The sequence below is a fragment of the Pseudorasbora parva genome, chromosome 2 (genome assembly GCF_024679245.1).
Source record: "Pseudorasbora parva isolate DD20220531a chromosome 2, ASM2467924v1, whole genome shotgun sequence".
NCBI classification, from domain to species: domain Eukaryota; kingdom Metazoa; phylum Chordata; class Actinopteri; order Cypriniformes; family Gobionidae; genus Pseudorasbora; species Pseudorasbora parva.
In genome coordinates, this window is record NC_090173.1 from 9,510,464 (window position 1) to 9,528,274 (window position 17,811).

Genomic DNA, 17,811 nt, shown 5'->3' on the forward strand with positions numbered 1-17,811 from the left:
CTGATTTTGCAGAACAACCTCTTTCAAGTAAGAGCATGTGACATCGTCCAAACACATAAAAAAAAAAAAAAGATTCCTTACCATATCTGATCACATATCTAGATATTATGACGTTTTATAAAATTACGTCCATTATCACATTTTAGTAAATAAATGAAAAGCTGCAATTCCTTATTTATTATTCAATATATTGCAAAATACACTCACCTAAAGTATTATTAGGAACAGCATACTAATACTGTATTTGACTCCCTTTCGCCTTCAGAACTGCCTTAATTCTACATGGCATTGATTCAACAAGGTGCTGAAAGCATTCTTTAGAAATGTTGGCCCATATTGATAGGATAGAATCTTGCAGTTGATGGAGATTTGTGGGATGCACATCCAGGGCACGAAGCTCCCGTTCCACCACATTCCAAAGATGCTCTTTTGGGTTGAGATCTTGTGACTGTGGGGGCCATTTTAGTACAGTAAACTCATTGTCATGTTCAAGAAACCAATTTGAAATGATTCAAGCTTTGTGACATGGTGCATTATCCTGCTGGAAGTAGCCATCAGAGGATGGGTACATGGTGGTCATAAAGGGATGGACATGGTCAGAAACAATGCTCAGGTAGGCCGTGGCATTTAAACGATGCCCAATTGGCACTAAGGGGCCTAAAGTGTGCCAAGAAAACATCCCCCACACCATTACACCACCACCACCAGTCTGCACAGTGGTAACAAGGCATGATGGATCCATGTTCTCATTCTGTTTACGCCAAATTCTGACTCTACCATCTGAATGTCTCAACAGAAATAGAGACTCATCAGACCAGGCAACATTTTTCCAGTCTTCAACTGTCCAATTTTGGTGAGCTCTTGCAAATTGTCGCCTCTTTTTCCTATTTGTAGTGGAGATAAGTGGTACACGGTGGGGTCTTCTGCTGTTGTAGCCCATCTGCCTCAAGGTTGTGCGTGTTGTGGCTTCACAAATTCTTTGCTGCATACCTCGGTTGTAATGAGTGGTTATTTCAGTTAAAGTTGCTCTTCTATCAGCTTGAATCAGTCAGCCCATTCTCCTCTGACCTCTAGCATCAACACGGCATTTTCGCCCACAGGACTGCCGCACACTGGATCCTTTTTCCCTTTTCACACCATTCTTTGTAAACCCTAAAAACGGTTGTGCAGATTGTGAAATACTCAGACCGGCCCGTCTGGCACCAACAACCATGCCACGCTCAAAATAGCTTAAATCACCTTTCTTTCCCATTCTGACATTCAGTTTGGAGTTCAGGAGATTGTCTTGACCAGGACCACACCCCTAAATACACTGAAGAAACTGCCCTGTGATTGGATGATTAGATAATTGGCATTAATGAGAAATTGAACAGGTGTTCCTAATAATCCTTTAGGTGAGTATATTTCCACAATATTATTCTGTATATTTTCAATAGATAAAGTTATTTAATATGTTGATCATTCATGTATAGAGGAATTATATTTTCTGTCCATAAGGGTTGGGCTCTTCCAGTTAAACCTATTCTCACTTTTGGCTTTCACTTTCAGATGTTGCCCTACTCAGTGTATATATAGCGAGCAGAAGTACTAACTGAGACTCAACGAGAACTTCTGACACCCTAAGATGTCTCAAAAACTACAACTAAGCCACCATGGACATGGTGAAAATGGTAAGTGCATTTTAATATAAAGCTTGTTTTCTAAATATTTGTGACTATTTGCACAATAAATTATTTTAATTTGCAGAGGAAGACTGTGATATACACACAACCAAACATGGACTTGGTGAAAATGGTAAGTGTACTGCAATATTTAGTTTATATTTACTAACAATGACTCTGCATAAACTCTATTTGTGTCATTTGTTAATCTATGTATTTTTTATGTGTTTATTTACTTCTTAATTTTCTCAATGTAGTTTGTTATATGCGTTTCTTAATATTCCTAAAAACTGAATGAAATAGGTAATTTATGTCAAATTTTATGTCTTTAATGTCTTTATTAAAAAAATAATAATAATAAATATATATATATATATATATATATATATGTGTATATATATATATATATATATATATATATATATATATATATATATGTGTATATATATATATATATATATATATATATATATATATATATATATATATATATATATATATATATATATATATATATATATATATGTTACTAACACACTATAAAGATGTAGGAAAACCAAATCTCAGACTGAGTTCTATATAGAACCTTAATGGTGTTATAAACAACCTTTTTTTATTAATATTAATGTTCATTAATATTAGTATCTTAATATTATTAATATTATAATTATTCGTATTATTTATGTATTTTTTAATAATGTTGTTTTTAGTCAACTCCAGTGTTAAATGAACACTCCTCTTTTGTTCTTTTGTTCTTTTGACTCCACACTCAAGAATTTTAAAGTAACTCTGAAGAAGTGTTAAAGTTAATGAGATAATTAAGAGATGAATTAAGTGATGAGTGAGCTTTAGTGATTGACACCTGATGATAACAAGCAGAATCTCTGATTATGGTGAGTCACCATTATGGAGATCAGTGTTTATTTTAGTTGGGCTTTTATCCTTTGGTTTTATAACATTAGTTTTTGTCTGTCTTCTGTAACTGATTTATGAATGTGATCAGGTGTTGTTGGTTGTGTTTTGACGTAATCATCATGAGCTGGATCACTGATGTCATTCAGAGCCAAATCTTTGAGTTAGGTTTGCTTTATTGGTTAAAAAAAGATTTGAATCTCTTTGTCATTTAGACACACAGAGTCATCAATAATCAACACATAATTCTCAACAATGGTGGCCATTAAAAACCTTTTTGCCGTGCATTCTGGGTGCACCAATCAAAACTCAGCCATGGCTCCCAGCATGCATAGCGGCATGAATAAATTATAAGATTTTTGTTTTGTTTTAGTAATTTCTTTTATTCTTCCATCTTTTATTTTAGCAGCTTGTTTTCTGATGTTCAGAGTTAATCTGTGTATCTGATATGCTGTTTGTCACCATTATTGAGATTTATGCAATGATTATTGATGTCTGTGTGTGTCTAAAGCAGTGAAGTAGTTGCAAACTTTTTGCAGAATCTCATGATGATCAATCAATAATGTAAAATCAACACATCACCCATATAATTAGATATTGTTCTCAGAATTATATTAGTTTATCGGGTCACTAAATGATGATTACGTTAATAATGTCAATCAATACATAATCAACTCCTGAACAGATTTTCTCTTTTCCAAACACACAGTTAAAGCAGCCAGAAAAACAAACTAATGTCAAAACGTCAAGGGTCAAGAGCTCAACTAAAGCAAACACTGATCTCCATAATGGTGACTCGTTCAGTGATTCTCCTTGTTATCATTAGGTGTCTTCACTGGTCATTGGTCAATCATCACTTAATTCATCTCTTAATTATCTCATTAACTTTAACACTTCTTCAGTTACTTTTAACACTCTTGAGTGTGGAGTCAAATAAACTCTGAGGAGAGTTCATTTAACACTGGTTTTTGCTGTGTATCTGCCTGGTCTTGTAATATTTATTTGCCTCTACTATTTGGATTTTGACAATATGCAGTAAAACAAAAAAAGAAAGTCAATTAGGTCCTTTATTTTTTTATTGACATGGCAAATCGTAGCAAAAATGACTGATCTAACAACAGTTATTAGCTGAATACATTAATAAATAACAATTAACATTGAAGATGATATGTGATGGAGACCAAATTCCAGTGAAATATCTTCACAATCTTCAATGATATGAAGTCTTTATGTCCTTCATTATGTGGCAGTTTCTCTCAGTAGATGATGAGGTGATGGTACGTGACAGCATCTGAAATGCACAACTTTAGAGTTAGTTTAGTTTAGAGTTACAGTGTGTCTCTTCCATTTGATAATGTAAAAAACAATTGTTTAAGAAGGCTAAAGTTAGCAAAAATTAATATTATTCAAGCCCTTTAAATTTTTAAAGGGAAAAGTGATATACAGTCATGGGATAGCTTTACTGTTTTTTGTGACTAGGTATGTTAAGACATAAAGTAATAGTAATTCTTACAAGATGGATCATAAATTCAATATCTCTGGTACTTACTTTGTGGAGAAGTGAAGATGAGTATCTTTAACTGAACAGAGCTGCTCACACTTACATGTTCTGTTAAACTGAAAAAAAAAAAACATAATTGGACCTTACAATATTTAAAGCTAAAATTCATAAAACAATAATTCACCTGTTGAGAGGGTGTTGATAGTCTGTATATATATACTCCAGAAAATCAGTAATGAGGCGGCTTTGACAGCTTTAGATTTGGAAAAACAAAAAGGCGGGAATAAAGAACCCTAAACTCTAATGGTGCGTTCACACCAGAAATGAATGAAGCGTTAAGCGTGAGTGATTTACATGTTAAGTCAATGCAAAGATGCGAATGTGGCGCAAATTATGCGATTCATGCAAATCAAGCGTTTCGGGCGTTTGATGCGTGTAATGCGTGATTCGCGCAACTTGAAAAATCTGAACTTTGGCGGATATTCGCGCCTTTTGGTTGTTGTAAGGCACTATATAAATAAAATTTGATTGATTGACAAAGTCATATGTGGATCCCGGAGCTGTATAATACATCTTCATACTTTATAGACACAGGGATAAAAAGGATCTTGCTTGAAAGAAAGTGAGTGAGGAGGTCGGACAATCTGGTAAGTTGTAAAAAATGCTCTTTAATCAATTTGAGCTATATATATACATACATATATATATGTATATATATGTATATATATATAGATAGATAGATAGATAGATAGATAGATAGATAGATAGATAGATAGATAGATAGATAGATAGATAGATAGATATATAGAGCTTATTCACCATATTTTAAAACAATCTATGTCAGCCATTTCACAACAAGACGAGCCGGCTGGCAGAAGCCCCGTCCATGACGAGCATTTGTGTCTGTTGTGAAGTGAATGTCACACGTGAATGAAGCGAGTAAACTCAAAATGTGCACGTGCCCAACTACATGCAATTAGCACCCCAAACGTGAAGCGAATAATATTATTGCCGGGGGCGGCAGTGGCTCAGTGGTTCATGTAGGTTGTCTACAAACCAGAAGGTTGGTGGTTCAATCCCCGGTTCCACCTGACCAAGTGTCGAAGTGTCCATGAGCAAGACACCTAACCCCAGCTGCTCTCGACGAGCTGGATGGCGCCTTGCATGGTTGACATCGCCGTCGGTGTGTGAATGTGAGGCAAGATGTAAAGCGCTTTGGATAAAAAGCGCTATATAAATGCAGTCCATATTGCCATTGTGTTATTCGCTCTAGTTTACTTGCAGGATAATTTGCTTGCCCCTTAGGAGAACATCACGCGAGGAGGAGTGTTTTCACACACATCATCAAGGACATTTCTTTCTGCTATTTTTCATCAAACATGTTGGAGAGATAACAACTATTGCTGCTCTGTATCTGTTGTGGAAGTCCCAAATACACCGAACCCCCAGTTTGATAACCTGTCAAACCGGACGTGTCAATAAGATCGTCACTGATTGGATTATGTGACAGTGCGTCATGTGAATTTTCTGCTCAAGTTGAAATTTTCACTCTATTGCATTGACTTTGTACGTAATCCATGTGCGCAAATAATAATATTTGCTTTTGTTACACCATAACACAAAGAACCATTTCAGCATTTAAAGGGTTCTTCAGGATGATACGGTTTTAAATATAACTGATCCTGCATGTAAAGAACCTTTAAAGAACCTTTTTTGAGTTTAGAAATATTAGCTTGGTTGAGTAAAACCAACTTGTCACATTTACAATGTTCTAATGTTCAGTCAAAAACGGCGTTCATTTATATAGGAGCTTCTTGTTTTTCTAAACGTCTGTGTCTATTTGCACTGCATTAACACTCATGTGTTTCATTTGCAGATGAAGATTCTGACACACCTTCTACCAGACAGCAGCAGAACAGGGGCATAAATGAAATCACAGAGGCTACTATAACAAAGTCAAAAGCGCAAGATACAGCAGCTATAAGCGACATCATAGGCATGATTGACACATATGACAGACCAGCAGGTGCCAGTGCAGAAGGCAGTTATGCCAATCAAGGAACATATACTGCAGGAAAGATAATTCAGAAGACTGGATACATTGCAGAAGCAGGATTTGGAAGAGCTCATGTTGCAGCCAGTATATTTGAGGCAGAAGCCAGAGGCCCCAACGCCTCAGCTAATGCTGAAGCCAGTTGGCTTAATGTCAAAGCAATAGGTCGAGCTGAAATAGCCAGTGCATCCGCTAAAGCTGGTCCATTGTGTGCGAAAGTGGGACTTGGATTTGACACAGGTGCATCTTTTGGTGTGGACGGAGTGGAGGCCAAATTCCTGGGAACTGGAATCTCAATTGGTCCAAAAATAGGTGTATCTGTTCTGGGTTCAGAAGTGTCCTGCTCAGTCATGTAGTCATAGAGGTATTAATTACCTTTGAATATCTATGTGTAACCTTTTACTACTAAACCATGAAGACAAACAAAAAACAAACAAAACACTTTTTTTAACCAGTTTTAATGCAGAATTAGTAATGTTGTTGAGTCATAAACACAGATAATTATACTTTAACAACATGAAAATTTTTTATTTTCTAATTTTACAGATGTAATGAGTTGTATTTTCATTTCAGAATAAATGTGTGTGCTTGGTTATGCATGGGTATGCTCATTGCTTTTCTCTTCAGTGCTGTCACTCCATTGTTAAATTATGTAAGTAAGTCCACTGATGGCAAGTTTGAAGAACCCGAATGCAGTTTTATTAACATGAAAAAAGAACTTCCCAACTATTCCGTGTTTTTAACCACATCATGTTTATTTTAGGTTCCAGACATTTAAATGCACATAAATCCTAGCAAACACACACACACTAATGTCTATGGAAGCAGCAATAACAATCCTTTCAGACAGTTATAATGTGACAACGTGTCTTATACATATAAGATACACGTTATAAGTTACTTAACTATATAGTTTATTATTTTCTTCTCCGAGTTCACCGGTCACTTACTTTCATGTATTTCATGATACAGGGATGAATTTACAAACTATGCAAACTATGGCGGCGCCCATCGTGCAGTATAAATCAACTAACATGATCATTATGACAAAACACATTCACATACATATATTTGAACATCAGAATACCATATAGTTAATGATATATTTTGAATAAAAAAGAGAAAAATGCATCTGTGATACAGCACTTTTGTGGCTGCTGTGTGTCATGTGTGAAGCATGAAAACAATAAATTCTAAAATATTCTAAAGTTCTAAAATATTTAGCCAGAGAATATGTTCATATTTCAGCAGAATAAAGCTGAACCTTGAAGATGGTAAAAAAATAAAAAAAATAAAAAGCCATTCTTTAATGTCATCCACCGTAATTTTGTGGCTCTTTTTTTCGTTTTGTTTAAGTGTGTTTTAAAAGTACCGGTTTGGCACCGGTATCGTAAAAAAAACCAAATGATACCCAACCCTAGCCAGGATGCACTGGTCCGGCTGGACAACACTACGGTCGTTACGTACATCAACCAACAGGATGGCCTATGTTTCGTTGCATGTCCTAACTCGCCCACCATCTCCTCCTCTGGAGTCAGAAGCATCCGCGGTTGCATGAGGGCAAAGCTCAAACCTGCAGCCAACAAGCTCTCACATCAGCCCGCGTTCCTGCAAATAGAGACTCCCAGACAGTCAAGCTGATTTGGAGACGTGTTGGGGCCACGCAGGTAGACCTGTGGTAGACACATCACACTGCCAGTTGTTTTTCTCCCTGATCGAGGGGACAAAACTTAACTGAGCAAGTGCACCATGCTTCCTTTTACCTGCTTTGTGGGCCGGGGTTTGTGATGCAAATCTGAGTGAACACTGGCAATACTTAAAAATAAATGCAAAAGATGCAATGCAAATTTGCTGGGAACAGGGAGGGAGCAGCAGGCTGCTGCGCAAAAAGCTGACCCATCATTGGATAAGTGTGTTGCCATGGCTGTACAGAAGGATGAGGTAGCGACTAAGGATGTAGGTTACGTTTGGGAAGATGGAGTGCTCATGCGTAAATGGTCTCCAATAAAGAAGGATTTGAGCTGGAAAACTGTGTTTCAGGTGGTGGTCCCTGATAGTTATCGTGAACAGATTTTGTGCCTAGCTCATGATCATGTTCTTTCTGGCCATTTAGGAGTAAATAAAACTTTCAATCGTATCATTCGTTATTTCTTCAGGCCTGGTTTAAAAGCAGCAGTTTCCAGATATTGTCCTTCATGTCATGTATGCCAGTTATCTGGTAAACCTAATCAGGGAATTCCTAACGATCCTCTTTATCCTATTCCAGTTCTGTCTGAACCATTCGAGAGGATCATTATTGATTGTGTTGGTCCATTACCGAGGACAAAGTCTGGCTTTCAGTATCTGTTAACTCTAATGTGTGCTGCCACTCGGTATCCAGAGGCGATTCCTATGCGTTCAATTAGCGCTAAAAACGTGACAAGGGAACTGATTAAATTATTTTCTAACTTTGGTATTCCCAAACTTATACAGTCAGATCAAGGTATACATTTTACCTCCCAGCTGTTTGCTCAGGTTTTGACCTGCCTGTCTGTGAAGCATACCTTTTCTAGTGCATATCATCCTGAGTCACAGGGGGCAATAGAACAATTTCATCAGACGCTAAAGAGCATGTTGCGTTCATAGTGCTTTGAAACAGGAAAAGATTGGGATGAGGGTGTTCCATTGGTTATGTTCGCCGTGAAAGAGACCATTCAAGAATCCGTGGGTTTCAGTCCAGCTGAATTTAGTGTTTGGCCACACTGTGGCCCAATTGAAACTGTTGCGAGAACAATTGGTAAGTGAGACACAACCACAAACTAATGTACTTGAGTATGTGAGTTCCTTTCGAGAACGTTTATACAGAGCTTGTGAAGTGGCACTTTCAAGTTTGAGCACCACTCAAACAAAAATGAAAAAAAACACTTTGATAAAAAAGAGTGTTTATCGCAGTTTTCAGGAAGGTGATTTGGTGCTTCCCTGTTACAAGTAAAGTTTTATGGTCCTTATACAATCAGCACAAACTAAGTGACTAAGTGATTATGTCATCAATACACCTGACAGAAGACGTAAGACCAGAGTATGTCACATTAATATATTGAAGGCCTATGTAATGAGAGATGTATCACAGAATGTGTCAAAAACCACTGTTCCTGTCGCTGCTGTCATAGCTGCGTACTGTCCTGAGGAGGACGGGCTCAGAGTGCGAGAAGTATCGTGTGCTCGCTTAGAAATATCAAAGCTCTTGAAGAACTTAAGGTCTCATCTGTTATCGGAGTGAAGAGTGTCAAAATGATGTTATTGCTCTAATTGAAAAGTTTCTGTGTCTTTTCTCTGATGTGCCCAATGAAACCACAGGGTTGGAGCATGACATTGATTTTGGTGGTTGTTCTCCCATCAAACAGAATTCTTACCGTGTAAACCCATCCAAGAGAAGAATGATGCAAGAAGAATCTGCATACCTGCTAGAACATGGTTTCGCTGTGCCAAGTTTAAGTTCGTGGAGCTCACCATGTCTGCTGGTGCCGAAGTCCGATGGGAGTTTTAGATTCTGCACAGATTACCGTAAGGTAAATTCCATTACAAGACCTGACTCTTATCCTTTGCCAAGGATGGATGATTGTATTGACAGGGTTGGCGCTGCAAAGTTTGTGACAAAGCTTGACCTTTTAAAGGGGTATTGGCAGGTCCCTCTGACAGCCAGGGTTTCGGAGATATTTGCTTTTGTCACTCCTGATCATTTCCTTCAGTACAAGAGAATGGCTTTCGGGATGCAAAATGCGCCTGCTACATTCCAGCGCTTGATGAGAATTGTGCTTGCTGGATTAGAGAACTGTGAAACATTATTTAACTGGAAACAGCATGTGACCAGTCTCTGTTCAGTGTTTGAGCGGTTAAATGCTGCATCACTTACCTTGAATCTTGCCAAGTGTGAGTTTGGTAAGGCCGTCTTGACCTACCTGGGAAAACGTGTGGGCCAGGGACAGGTGTGTCCTGTGGAAGAAAAAATTGAGTGTATTGCTAATTTCCCAGCTCCAACCACAAAACGGGAGTTGCGTCGTTTCTTGGGAAAAACTTTGCTGACATTGCATCACCACTCACACATTTATTGAGTCAGTCTAAAGTGTTTGATTGGAATATGGAGTGTCAACTAGCTTTTGATGCTATCAAGAGGTTATTGTGCAGTGCTCCAGTTTTGTCCGCTCCAGACTTCTTAAGAGCATTTAAACTAGAAGTAGATTCAAGTGAGGTGGGAGCAGGTGCAGTTCTTATTCAAGAAGATGCTGTGGGAATTGATCACCCAATCTCTTACTTCTCGAAGAAATTCACAAAGTCACAGCAGCATTACAGTACGAAAAGGAAGCCCTTGCACTGTTCTTGGCCCTCCAACATTTTGAAATATATCTTGATGCTTGTATTGTTCCTGTTTTAGTGTATACTGACCATAATCCCCTTGTGTTTCTTTTCCGAATGTCAAATCAAACCAGAGGTTGATGCGCTGGTCTCTCCTGATCCAAGGTTTTAACCTGGAAATTCGGCACAAGAAAGGATGTGAGAATATGATTGCGGATGGTTTGTCACATGCTCCAAGTAGGCATGAGAGTTAAGAATTTTCTGTTTTTTTATTACAAATGTATTTATTTGTAATTTTACATACACAACATACAATATGCCATAGACATAACACCCCCAGTGTTATGTCTATGGCATATTGTATGTTGTGTATGTTCCTCTGTCTCCTCTCTCACAGGATTGGCTCAAGGTTTAATGAGAGACTGTCAGTGGTTGGACCAGCGATGACGTCTGGACTATAAATTCCTCCAAGTCTTCCCGGAGAGCGCTTTCACTTTTGGCTCTCGCCTTTTACCTTACCGCCAGCTCTTTGTTACGTGTCTTTATCTCACTTATGTGTATCTCTCCTTGATTATCATTGCTCATGTGTTAGCTCTGGTGTTCAGCTGTAGTGAAAATGCTGTTAAATCAAGTTATATTTTAACAGAGTGCTGTTAAATATCGTGAGAGCTTTATGTCTTGAATTTCTATGTCCTATGTACCTGTTTGTTGAACACATGTGAAGCTGTAGGGGGTGAGTGCCTTATTTATTTTGTAGGCCACTTGGCCACCACCCTTTTCTCCTGTTTTTAGATAGAAAGGGAGGTAGGTTATGTTGCTGTGTTTTGGTTTCTTTATTTTGATGCACAGTGAAGTTGGTTTATTAAGTGTTGTTTTTTTATTGTTTTGGCGTTTGCTCACCCCTGATCATTTGCTTCAGTTATTTTCTTTATTTAATTTATTTTTTGTTGGTGTACTTAAATGGCTGCCTCACAAACGATTTGATACAGACAAACTCTAAGCTACAGAGAGAATAAAATTAGTACTTGAACAGCCATTTTGTGTTGTTCATTTATGTTGCGGTCCTGACCTAGACCTGGGCCGTAACAATGTAAAAAAAAAAATTTTTCTCTCAATCATTCAAAAACCTGCTGTGAACCAGCACTGAAGGAACGAGAGATACAAACACAAACTACAACTTTCTTCAGCCACAGCCTTAGATGAAATCAACTGAAGATAAAAGAAGACATTAAATCTCTGAAGAGCTCCTCAGAGGAGGATTAAACAACTCCACAAACAGCATCACCAGCTTCACACATCACTGACCAGACTGACTTTATTTCTCTCAGACGACTACAGAAGCTCTTACTGAGAATCAACAGAGGTTTAGATGTTGATGATTGGTTGAATGTTGACATACTTTCCAAGTTCCAATAACGTCAAGAAAACTGGACATTTACTATTATGACTGATAGTGTAGGTTTATATGGTGTGGACGCGTTGAGTATTAAGAAGTCTTTAAAAGTGTCTGAGAAAGATGCAGAAATGGCCGTTTGCAGACACTGTTCTGTTGAATTGTCTAAGCACCCTTAAATGCAAGCACAAGCACCCTCAGTTGATACAGTAATAATATATTGGCAGCCTAAACATATATACTAAATATACTGTAATATACTAAACAGCAATGCATATTTTGTTTGAAAGTAACTGTACAGCTGCCAGTGTTTTCCTTTCTTTCTAATGTTCATAAGATGTTGTGTTCTCCTTTGTCACATACAGCAATTAAATGTCAAGAATTTTCTTTTTGTAGTTTTATAATTTCATAAATGCAACAAACTATAGTTATTTTATATCAGCATAACTGGATATAACACTTTATATGCCGTATTATTTTTATTTTACAGAACAAATAGCTTTTGTTGCTCCATATTCGGTGGGATAGGTGACAGAATGGCTCTTCTGATGTTGAAGGCTGCAGACCCCTGCCATAGAAGAACCATTTTTGGTTTCCCAAAGAACATTTTAAACATTTAAAGAACCTGGACATTGTATATTTCATTACACAAAAGGGTCTTTATAGTGGGAAAAAATCTTTAGATAAAAAAAAAAAAAAAAAAAATATATATATATATATATATATATATATATATATATATATATATATATATATATTACACTAAAAAAAAAGTTATTTTAAGAGCTGTTCACCGGAAGGTTATTTGGGGAACCAAAAATGGTTCTTCTATCTAAGAGAATATTTACACAACAACTTTTTTCAACAAAAAAAAAAATTTGTTTTTCAAAAGACAAAATTGTTTTAGGGCTTGAAAGCACAAGCTTTTGAACACTGGTTTTAAAGTGCACGTTTTTGAAAATAACGGCTGCTTCACACCATAAGCGTGAGCAGCGCGTATTTTTTTCGGCACCCATGTTAATCAACGAGTGCATTCACACTGGGAGCAGCACGTGGCTGTGGAGATCCACTTTTGCGACACGACTGACCGCGGAGATCCACTTTTGCGACACGACTGACCGCGGAGATCCACTTTTGCGACACGACTGACAGTGGAGATCCACTTTTGTGATACGACTGACCGCGGAGATCCACTTTTGTGATACGACTGACCGCGGAGATCCACTTTTGCGACACAACTGACGGCGGAGATCCACTTTTGCAAGATGACTGACCGTGGAGATCCACTTTTGCAACACGACTGACAGTGGAGATCCACGTTTGTGACATGACTGACCGTGGAGATCCACTTTTGTGACACGACTGACCGTGAACTGGAGATCCACTTTTGTGACATGACTCACCGTGGACTGGAGATCCACTTTTGTGACCCGATTGACCGTGGAGATCCACTTTTGTGACACGACTGACCGTGGAGATCGACTATTGTGACACGACTGACCGCGGAGATCCACTTTTGTGACACGACTGACCGTGGAGATCCACTTTTGTGACACGACTGACCGTGGAGATGCACTTTTGCGACACGACTGACAGTGGAGATCCACTTTTGTGACACGACTGACCGTGGAGATGCACTTTTGCGACACGACTGACCGTGGAGATCCACTTTTGTGACACGACTGACCGTGGAGATCCACTTTTGCGACACGACTGACCGTGGAGATCCACTTTTGTGACACGACTGACCACGGAGATCCAATTTTGTGACACGACTGACCGTGGAGATCCACTTTTGCGACACGACTGACAGTGGAGATCCACTTTTGTGACACAACTGACCATGGAGATCCACTTTTGTGACACGACTGACCGTGGAGATCCACTTTTGCGACACGACTGACAGTGGAGATCCACTTTTGTGACACGACTGACAGTGGAGATCCACTTTTGTGACACGACTGATAGTGGACTGGAGATCCACTTTTGTGACACGACTGACCGTGGACTGGAGATCCACTTTTGCGACACGACTGACCGTGGACTGGAGATCCACTTTTGCGACACGACTGACAGTGGAGATCCACTTTTGTGACACGACTGACAGTGGAGATCCACTTTTGTGACACGACTGATAGTGGACTGGAGATCCACTTTTGTGACACGACTGACCGTGGACTGGAGATCCACTTTTGCGACACGACTGACCGTGGACTGGAGATCCACTTTTGTGACACGACTGACCGTGGAGATCCACTTTTGTGACACGACTGACCGTAATTTGGTGCTAGACTGAGAAAAGACAGAAAATGTATTTTTATCTCATGGGGATGAAAGACTACAATTCCCAGAATGCTTTGCTGCCCTGTGAGGCCATTCACAAAGCCACCTACTGGATTACAGAGACTGAGTTCCTACAATTAAATACTGTACGTGTCTGTTCAATATAACGATCGAGTTGCCGCGTGAGTTTCACAGCAGACTCAGATTACATTTAACGTCATAAATGAGTTGATGAGCTCTCGTGATGAGAGCTGAGGTAATCGCGACCACATTCGCGGCATACATTCACAGCGCGTTTTCAGTTCATGCCTTTGGAAGCTTAACTTTCATAGAAATTAATTTGAGAAGTTAAAACACTTACGGATTGATTGTTCCTGATCGATTGCTCCTGTCTGTCTGCCTGCTGCTGCTGCCACCACAGTGTTTGTAGCTCTGTATAGCTGTGTTTGAATCTCTATTTGATATATTTTCTTTGTAATTTACACTGCTAAATATAACTTACTCATCACCATATAGTGTTTAATATAGCCTATCAATTTAAATTTGACATTACTAGCTTTTAATCTAAATCACTACCACACGTTAGCTTTTCGCTAGCCTGGTAGCTTTCCATCCCAGCATCCAGGTCTCCTGTTTTCTGAGTTCTATAGACAACTGTGGTGAGTTGGATTATTAAAAAGACTCCATCAGACAACTGTGGTAAGTTTTGAATTCATCAACAAATACGGTAAGCCATGTCTTCTTCTCCTGTCATTGTCACTTGCACTGCATGCTACATGTTTAGCATATCTATCTCCGTTGGCGAACAGGGCTTCACATGTGATAAATGTAAGGAATTAATCAGGCTGACGGAGAAGATTTCAGATTTAGAGACACGCATCCAAGCTTTATGTGAGAGTAGTGAGAATGTAACAGCTTTAGATACTGCTTTGGATGCGACTAGCTTAGTGAACACTCATTGTTTGGTTCCGGCTGAGCCCGCGCAGCAGGGCTGGGTGACGATGAGAAAGCATAGTCGCGGATCAAAAAACCACTCTTCCGTTCCGATTAGAACATCAAACAGGTTCTCCCCACTCAGTGACGCACCCACTGAGGATCCTGTTGAAAGTGCCCTAGTTATTGGCGATTCTATTACACGGAATGTGAAAATAGAGACACCAGCCACCATAGTCACATGTTTACCGGGAGCCAGAGCGCCTGACATCAAAGCAAATTTAAAAGTGCTGGCTAAAGCTAATCGTAAATTCTCTAAGATTATTATTCACGTTGGCACTAATGATGTTCGACTTCGCCAGTCGGAGATCACCAAAATTAACATTAAAGAGGTGTGTAAACTCGCAAGTACGATGTCAAAAGCCGTATATTTCTCTGGTCCTCTCCCCGCGAAAAGGAGTGATGAAATAGTTAGCAGATTATCATCACTCAATGGCTGGTTGTCTAAGTGGTGTCTGCAAAATAACATAGGGTTCATAGACAATTGGAAAAGTTTTTGGGGCAGACCTGACCTGTTGAAGATGGACGGCATTCATCCCTCCTGGGCTGGTGCTGCTCTTCTCTCTAGTAATTTGGCACATAGTCTTAGAGCTAAACCTTGACTCACTGGGGCCCAGGTCAGGAAGCAGACAAACTGGCTAAACCAACCGTCTGCTAGCTGTCTCACGTCACCAAAGTCAGCAAAATCCCAGCACATAGAGACTCTTTCACCTAGATATTATCATATAGAGACTGTGTCTGTTCCCCGAATTAGTAAATACAAAAAACCATCAAAACCATTCAACAATAAAAATTTAATTGATGTCCAACAAATAAACAACAGATATAATACGGATGAACAATTGATAAAGCTTGGGTTGCTGAATATTCGATCCCTTTCGCCAAAAACGCTTGTTGTCAATGATATGATTATAGATCATAACTTAGATGTGCTGTGTTTGACAGAAACCTGGCTAAAACCTGACGATTACATTACTTTAAATGAGTGCACCCCCCGAGATTATTGTTACAAACATGAGCCACGTCTGAAAGGTAAAGGGGGAGGTGTGGCTGTAATTTATAATAATATTTTCAGTATTACTCAGAAGTCTAGTTTCAAATATAATTCCTTTGAAGTTTTGGTGCTTTATGTAACACTGTGTAGTGTAAATGATAAATCCCTTCTGACATTTTTGTTGGCTACTGTATACAGGCCACCAGGGCACAATACAGACTTTATCAAAGAATTTGCTGGTTTTGTATCGGAGTTAGTATTAGCTGTAGATAAAGTACTAATTGTTGGGGATTTTAATATCCACGTAGACAATGAAAAAGACGCATTGGGATTGGCATTTAGAGACATTCTAAACTCTATTGGAGTTAGACAACACGTATCGGGACCCACTCATCGCCTTAATCATACTTTAGATCTAATAATGTCACATGGAATAAATGTTGATACTGTTAAAATTCTGCAGCAGAGCGATGACATCTCAGATCATTACCTAATATCATGTATACTTAATTTACCTAAGGCTGCAAAGCCATCCCCTCGCTTCAAATATGGCAGGACGATAACCGCTGCGACTAAAGATTGCTTTGTACATAATCTTCCTCATCAGTTCCATCTCCTCAGCATTACAGATAGCCAAGAGGAACTTGATGCTGCAACCGAAACTATTGACTCTCTCCTTACTAGCACTTTAGACATAGTTGCTCCCCGGCGCTTAAAGAAGATTAAAGCAAATAATCCAACGCTGTGGTACAACGAGCACACTCGGGCCCTTAAAACAGCAGCCAGAAAAATGGAGCGCAGCTGGAAGAAAACAAAACTAGAGGTTTTTCGCAATTTGTGGAAAGAGAGCATGATTGCATACAGAAAGGCCATAAAAACTGCTAGATCTGCTTATTTCTCAACTCTTTTAGAAGAAAACAAACACAACCCTAAGTTTTTATTCGATACAGTGGCTAAATTATCAAAAAATAAAGCTTCAGCTTCTGATGTTTGTAAACAACACAGCAGTGATGACTTTATGAACTTCTTTACTAGTAAGATTGATAATATTAGGAATAAAATTATAACCATGCAGCCGTCTATTACAGTATCACTTCAGACAGAGCGCTGTAGTGTCACTGAGGAAAAATTACACTCATTCACTGCTATAGGAGGAGAAGAACTGGCTAAACTTGTAAAATCATCAAAATCAACAACATGTATGCTTGACCCTATACCGACTAGGCTATTAAAAGAGATACTTCCAGAGGTCATAGATCCTCTGCTTAATATCATTAATTCATCTTTGACATTAGGATATGTACCGAAAACTTTAAAGTTGGCTATAATTAAACCACTTATTAAAAAAACGCAACTTGATCCTAAAGAATTAGTCAATTACAGGCCAATCTCGAATCTACCGTTTCTATCAAAAATACTAGAAAAGGCCGTGTCTTCACAATTATGTTCTTTTTTAGAAAGAAATGGTATATGTGAGGATTTCCAGTCAGGATTTAGACCGTATCATAGTACTGAGACTGCTCTAATTAGAGTTACAAATGATTTACTCTTATCATCTGATCGTGGTTGTATCTCTCTATTAGTGTTACTCGATCTTAGCGCTGCATTTGATACTATCGATCACAATATTCTTCTGAATAGAATCGAAAATTATGTTGGCGTTAGTGGAACTGCTTTGGCATGGTTTAA

The 17,811-nt window shown here is 38.6% G+C and overlaps 1 protein-coding gene across 2 annotated transcripts; it reads left to right on the top strand.

Annotated features, from left to right (window-relative positions):
* The first annotated feature begins 1,563 nt into the window (after nt 1–1,563).
* LOC137050024 (uncharacterized) lies at nt 1,564–6,722 on the top strand. Of its 2 annotated transcripts, XM_067428736.1 has the most exons (3): nt 1,575–1,670; nt 1,747–1,794; nt 5,951–6,722. In XM_067428736.1, the coding sequence occupies exons 1-3, from the start codon at nt 1,625–1,627 to the stop codon at nt 6,481–6,483; spliced, it is 627 nt and encodes a 208-aa protein (XP_067284837.1). In that variant the 5' UTR covers nt 1,575–1,624; the 3' UTR covers nt 6,484–6,722. The 2 variants fall into 2 exon arrangements, with proteins under 2 accessions (XP_067284838.1, XP_067284837.1); XM_067428737.1 differs by lacking the exon at nt 1,747–1,794 and having other exon boundaries at nt 1,564–1,670.
* The last annotated feature ends 11,089 nt before the right edge of the window (nt 6,723–17,811 follow it).

Excerpts from the sequence above, each read along its gene's own strand:
- LOC137050024 (XM_067428736.1), top strand. The coding sequence starts at position 1,625 with ATGTCTCAAAAACTACAACTAAGCCACCATGGACATGGTGAAAATG. Across the intron at positions 1,671-1,746 it reads CCATGGACATGGTGAAAATG|AGGAAGACTGTGATATACAC; the intron begins GTAAGTGCATTT and ends TTTAATTTGCAG. Across the intron at positions 1,795-5,950 it reads ACATGGACTTGGTGAAAATG|ATGAAGATTCTGACACACCT; the intron begins GTAAGTGTACTG and ends TTTCATTTGCAG.